The sequence below is a fragment of the Hibiscus syriacus genome, unplaced genomic scaffold, assembly GCF_006381635.1.
Source record: "Hibiscus syriacus cultivar Baekdansim isolate YM2019G1 unplaced genomic scaffold, ASM638163v2 tig00117016_pilon, whole genome shotgun sequence".
Lineage (NCBI taxonomy): Eukaryota > Viridiplantae > Streptophyta > Magnoliopsida > Malvales > Malvaceae > Hibiscus > Hibiscus syriacus.
This window is the reverse complement of record NW_024063525.1, coordinates 6,400,325-6,407,086: the sequence shown is the minus strand read 5'-3', so window position 1 is coordinate 6,407,086 and position 6,762 is coordinate 6,400,325. Positions and strand designations below refer to the sequence as shown.

Genomic DNA, 6,762 nt, shown 5'->3' with positions numbered 1-6,762 from the left:
ATACCGAAGAAGGTATATGTTCACAGGGATTCATAAATTTCTAATTTCGAATTGATTTGATCTTAATCAGGAAGAACTGAAAACAATAAAAGTAAAAAAAAAATTACATCAATTAAGTAAATTGAATAAAATAAAATAAAGCAAGAAAAATAAATTGTAGAAAAAATTAATTATGATGAGCGATAGCATTCAGCTTCGCTTTGCTTCAATTCGTCTCAATCACTGAAATAAATTTTACTTCGGGTACTTGCCGATTACAGTCTACAAGACAACCTTTGTAACTTACTCTTCTCTCAAGTGAACTAATTTCCAAAGACAATTTTTGAAATTTAATCATTGTTTGGATTAACAACGACTACCAATATTAACGCCAATTCTTTCTTTAGTGCTAGAAAAGCTCGTGCTCGGATTATAGTGTCTCGATGAGTATCGAATCCGATCTTGATTTCCCTTAGCGGACCACCACTAATTTTGTTCTTACGAAATTGAATTTGTTACAAGCCGACTCTCCTCCCCAACTGTAGATCACAACGTCGATCAAGCCAATGTGCACTCTTTGGATTGAAGATATTGAGATGTTTAAAGAAAATGCCAATTGTCTCTCATTGTCTATTGAAAATCAAGAAAGAATCTAAAGATATGAAACGCTTTTGAAATTCTCACGAGACCGAATTGAATCGTAACTCAGTTATCGATTAAGAAAAAGTTTAGCCAAATATGAAATTTATCATACTTGGTGTGTGGAAGAGATAAAAGATGAAAAAGAAAATAATTTTATTGAACTAAAAACTTAAAAACCAAAATCAGTTCTATACTAAATTCTGAACGTGTACATCTCTCAAGCCTCACCCCTACAGAGTATTTATAGTTTTGAGATAATCCTAATGAGAATAAAATACTAACTGTCAAGAAAATTAAAACACTTAATTCCTAATTAATAATAAACTAAAAGTTCTAATAATAAATAATACTAAATAAAATAATAAAACCCAAAATGTTTGAATTTATTACAACTTTGAATTCCTAAAGAATTTTAGTTCGACTTGTTTTTCTTCTTTGATCTTGTTGATTGGATTATTTTATTAGAGTTGGCGCCTAACTTGGTCTTTCAATTTGAGTTGGCTCCGAATACTCTCAGAATTAGGATACATCTACTTTATTTTGTTCTTTAATTGTTGATTTATAGAAAGTAAAGTCCTGTAAAGAATCTAACGTAAATAACCTTAAATAAAACACTATAAAAAAGATAACATAAACTAATTAATAACAAAATATTAACCAAATAAAATACTCATGAAAGAACATAAAAATCACCCCATTTGTTTTCTTGCCACTACAACAAAATAGTTTTTAACGGTGTTTTTAGTTCAATAGCAGCGTTTTTAAGCACCGCTAAAAACCGTCTCAGCGCTAACAAAAGCGCCACAAGAAGTGGCACTAAATAGAGCGCCGCAATAGTTAGCGGCGTTTGTGAACATAAAACGCCACTATATATCACAACATATAGCAGTGTTTGGCTCCATAAACACCGCTAATAACTGTGATATTTGCGACGTTTATTTCCAAACCTACTATATGTTGTGATATTTAGTGGCGTTTTTTTACCACAAACACCGCTATTAATTGTGTATATAGTGGCATTTTTCTTCATAAACTCCGCAAGTGTATGTCATCAGTGGCGTTTTCATTTAGAAACGTCACGAAAAAACGTGAATTGTAGTGGTGTAGTGGCGTTTGTTTATACAAATGCCGCAAAAGAGCATAATTTTCCAAATATCATGTTTTGTTCTTCGTACCAAATTGAAGTAAATTTAGTTGGAAAAAACATTTTAAATGCAATAAATATCATTATACATCATACTTTATTTAAAAAGAAATATTATTATTACAAAATAAGTATTCTATGAAACTATTGTATATGTTACAATTATTGGTTCACTGTATAAGGGATTACATGTGATTTTTTTCATACACTACTAAGAAATAAAGGTATAATAAAAAGATGGGCAGATTTTGAGTCTTAGCTAATTCATCCAACCGCGATGAAGACTTTTCGTAGAGCAGATCTTGTAAGGATTTAGGGTTGCTTATCGGGTAACTGCAACTGAAGTTTTGGCATACAAGAGCAACCACCTAAACAAGTAGTGAACATCAACAACAGCGAACAACATAATTATCTTCGATACAACAATTCCTGACATAATTCTGAGGCTGCAAGAAAATAGTCTATGAATAAATCCCTAACATAATTCTTACTATTTCATTTGACATGAAATAAATACCTGCATAATTACAGAAACATTTCCAGATCAACATATTCAACAGGCAGAAATAAACACAATTAACTTTTCATTTGTTAGTTTCTCCAGGGACAAGGCCAGCTCCATTGCAGAACCAAAGAACTAAACACAATCAGCTTCAATCGCATATGACATGCTAACTACTAAAGTATACTTTTACTACTTTTGGCTAATAAGACATTATCATGCAATCCGATTCAACGTTAAGAAAGATAACGGGATGATCACATAACAAATTTCAAAATGCTCCGGGGAGTTAGCAAGTAAATATTCAAGAAATATCTCTTTCTTGGCTATATTCCTAATGTAAGACTATGAACACATCAACCATACAAATTTACATACATACTTCAAATTTACATGATCCTAACAAATCAGAGAGATGGATGTAAATTCAGACAAATAAATGATTAAATAAATATGAAATTTCATATCATGTCTTACCTTGACAATATTGTCCTTATATTTCGTTACCATCGATACAGCAATTCCACTGCAACTGGAACAAATACATGAGCAGGTTTCACGAAAGAAAAACAGGGGAACAAAAAAGGTCCTTAAACAGAGATTCATATAAGCATCGGTTGCAAAACTATAAATGGACTCGGCAACTAGCGTATAAAGGCAAGCAAAGAAACTACCATTTGAGTTTCACACCTACAATCTCCATGAAATCTAAGAACACCAAATATAATGAAAAAAAAAATTATCCATGGAAGCTCTGTATTTAAGGTTTTGAATTATGGCCCGTCTGTTGAGGAAGAAAAGGAGTTCTTTAGGGAGTTGTTGAGTTTTGTTACAAACTTAAACCTCCCAGTTTGCATAGGGGAAGATTTGAATGCTTATCTCGATCCATCAGAAAAATATGGATTTGCGCATAATTGGCATGCTCTAGATCTGCTCAGATCCTTTCTTCAACAAACAAACCTCATTGACCTCCCTTTATCAGGGGGTATGTACACTTGGTGCAACAATAGAGAGTTTCCTACGTGGGTAAGGTTGGATCGTTTTCTGGTTAGTAGCAATTTTCCACGGGTTCCCTAAATTGATACAAGGAATTTTACCCAAATCTCTCTCTGATCATAATCCAATTGTGCTGGAAGAAGATGGGCAGAACTGGGGCCCCAAACCTTTTAGATTTTTTAACTATCTCTATTAAAGGAAGAAGGTTTTGGTAATCTGGTTGAAAATTCCTTGGCTGATTTGTCGAAGAAGAATGGAGGTAGTGTAATTTTTAACATATTAAAAGGTACTAAAAAGAAGATAAGAAGTTGGTCCAGCAATAAACATATGGGGATCTCAGAGGCTATTTCAGATTTTGATTCCAAAATAAATGAATTAGAATTGAAGTCACAAGGAGCTGCCTTTTCTCAGCAAGATAGGGACCAACTAATGTTTTTCAGAAATGAGTTATGGAGACTGCATAGAATAGAGGAGAGCATTTGGTGCCAAAAGTCTAGAGTGAAGTGGGTCAAAGAGGGAGATAGGAACACAAGGTTCTTCCATTTAAGTGCCTTGAACAGAAACAGAATTAATGAAATTAACTCCTTGAAGGTGGAGGGTGTGGAATTGACAGACACAGCTCACATTAAGTCTCATGTCTCGGATTTTTTCAAAAGATTTTATAGTACGATTACTACACTGGAAGTGGGGGGTTTTGATCTGATTTTTGCAATGCTATCTACTGAGCAAAGAGATAGTCTTGAGGAAATTTTTTCAGAAAAGGAAGTTTGGGTAGCAATCTCTTCATCAGCTAGTGATAAAGCACCTGGACCAGACGGATTTACTATGGGTTTTTTCAAGAAGTATTGGCCTATGTTCAAGGAGCAGATCATGAAGTTCGTCTGTGACTTTTATAGGGCAGAAAATGGGATCACGGGGTTAATCATGCATTCATCTCCCTAATACCTAAGAAACTTAATCCAAAAAGTTTAGAAGACTATAGGCCAATTAGCCTTGTGGGCAGTTTATACAAGATTATTTCTAAAGTTCTATCCAAAAGGTTGGTGTCTTGTATTAAAGACCTAGTTAGCCCTTATCAGTTCGCATTTATTCCGGGTAGGCAACTGCTAGATTGTGCATTCGTAGCTAATGAAGGTATAGATTATTGGAGGAAGCAAGAGAGAAAAGGGGTAGTCTTTAAAGTTGATTTTCGAAGGGCTTATGATTCTGCTAAAATTAATGAATGCTATGGGTTTTGGGGAGAAATGGATTTCTTGGATCGAATATTGTCTTTCTTCTGCATCAATTTCAGTTCTAATTAATGGTTCTCCTACTGAGGAGTTCCCAGTGGCAAAAGGGTTAAGACAAGGTTGCGGTCTTTCCCTTTTATTGTTTAATTTAATTGGCGAACTCCTAAATCAAATGTTGATTAAAGCTGCTGATTTGGGACTTTTTCAGGGGTTTGAGATTGGTAGATCAGTTAATCCATTCCATTTAACTCACCTTCAGTTTGCGGATGATCTAGTTTTGTTCTACCGTGACTTTCTGTCTAATATCTGGAATATCAAAAGAGTGCTGAGGATTTTCAGTTTAATGACAGGGTTGCACTTAAACCTTTCTAAGAGTAAATTGTTTGGCATAAATGTTGAAGCGGCTACCTTAAATGAATGGGCGAATGATATTGGTTGCTCAGTGGGTTGTTTTCCCATGGAATATCTTGGCTTACCTATAGGTGCAAAGAGAAATTCTGAAGTACTTTGGGAGCCGGTTACACAGAATTTTAACAGTAAGTTAACTGGTTGGAAGGCTAATTCACTGTCAATGGCGGGAAAATTGGTGCTTATTAAATCGGTATTAACTTCGTTACCGATTTTTTTCTTATCTATTTTTAAAATGCCGCTCAAAGTAAAGAGGAAAGTTAATTCATTGATGGCTAACTTTCTTTGGGGGGGGGGAATTCAAACAAGAATCGTATGCATTGGGTTAGCTGGCAAGGTGTTTGTAAACCTTTGGAGGCTGGTGGCTTGGGAATTATGAATTTGAACATCGCAAATAGGGCTTTGTTGGGTAAATGGGTGTGGAAATTTGCAAATGAGAAAGAGTCACTTTGGAAAAGGATGATATGTAGCAAATACAATGCTAGTACTTTATCCCTGTCAATTTCTAAAGTTGTCTCGCCTCAAGACTCGTGGAATTGGAAAGGAAATATGAATAATTATTTGAAAAATGATGACACTGGAGGATGTTTGAGGTCGTATTCTAGGAATCAATTGGGGAATGGCAATTCTATTTCGTTTTGGAATGATGTTTGGGTCAATGACTTACCCTTGAAGATGCAATTTCCAAGGATTTTTGCTTTATCAAACAACAAAAGGGGTACGGTGGCTGAGATTGGTAACTTTGATGCAAATGGATGGGTGTGGAATGTTCAAACTAGAAGAAACTTATGTGATTGGGAATTTATCCAATGGGTAAATCTAATGGCAACAATAAACAGTTTTAATTTATCTTATTCAATAGAGGATTTTCTTTCTTGGTATAGGAAGGGGGACGGTCTGTTTTCAGTGAAATCCTGCAAGTTGGCTTTATCAAATAGTCAAGAAGAGAGTTTTTCGTGGAAAAGGTGGGTGTGGTCAGGTTTGGCTCTTCCTAGAGTAGAAACCTTCCTTTGGCAGATCACTCACAAGAAATTGGCAGTGAAAATGGAGCTGAAGTAAAGGGGAGTTCCTATGGAAGACGTTCTATGTCCACTTTGTAAATTGAATAAAGAAACAGTCCAACATCTTTTCCTCTCTTGTTCAGTTGCAGGGGACCTTTGGAAATTTATCCCGGGAGTAGTTCTTTGGTCTATTTGGATAGCAAAGAATTCAATTTTGTTTGATAATTCTAGCCTTGATATGACCTCTCTCTTCTTCCTAATAAGATTTAGTTAGCTCAATGGTTTTTAGCTAAGTTTCCCCATATTCAAATGGATTTGGTGGTAGGGGACCCCTCTCTTGCATACATCATTGTTATTCAGAAAACTCACAGAAGTTTGATACAAAGTTGGCATCCTCCACCAACTGATTTTTATAAATTTAATGTCGATGGGGCTGTCAAGTCTGATGGGTTGGCTGGACGAATTGGAGGTATTTTGAGAGATTGTAATTGTATCATTTTATCGACTTTTTCTGTTAGTATCGGTCCAGGACCTCCTCCGTTGGCTGAGCTGAAAGCTGTTAAGAAAGGTCTAGACATTTTTCTATCATCAGATTGGGCTACAAAGGGAAGACTGATCCTTGAAAGTGACTGCAAATCTGTATTTGACTGGATATTACTGCCTAATTCTATTCCTAGTTTTTTCAATTCCATTGTTTTGGATATTGTGTCCTTAGTTCAAGAGAGGGTGGTTATTATTCGATGGATTCCTAGGGGTTGTAATTGGGAAGCAGATAAATTAGCTAAGGATGGGATCGGGTAATTGTAAGGGTATTTCTCTAGGGTGCTTTATGGATTTCAGTTTTATTAGGATACCCTCTTT

General features: G+C 35.2%; 2 protein-coding genes across 2 annotated transcripts; both read left to right on the top strand.

Annotated features, from left to right (window-relative positions):
- Positions 1-3,590: 3,590 nt before the first annotated feature.
- Positions 3,591-4,205, top strand: LOC120195524. The gene has a single exon (XM_039197525.1). It carries the CDS (start codon positions 3,591-3,593, stop codon positions 4,203-4,205), a length of 615 nt encoding a protein of 204 aa, XP_039053456.1.
- A 2,005-nt stretch (positions 4,206-6,210) lies between these two features.
- On the top strand, positions 6,211-6,702 carry LOC120195523. The gene has a single exon (XM_039197524.1). The coding sequence runs from the start codon at positions 6,211-6,213 to the stop codon at positions 6,700-6,702; it is 492 nt and encodes a 163-aa protein (XP_039053455.1).
- Positions 6,703-6,762: the final 60 nt, after the last annotated feature.

Coding starts and splice junctions, on each gene's coding strand:
- LOC120195524 (XM_039197525.1), top strand. CDS start 3,591: ATGGGGATCTCAGAGGCTATTTCAGATTTTGATTCCAAAATAAATGAA.
- LOC120195523 (XM_039197524.1), top strand. CDS start 6,211: ATGGATTTGGTGGTAGGGGACCCCTCTCTTGCATACATCATTGTTATT.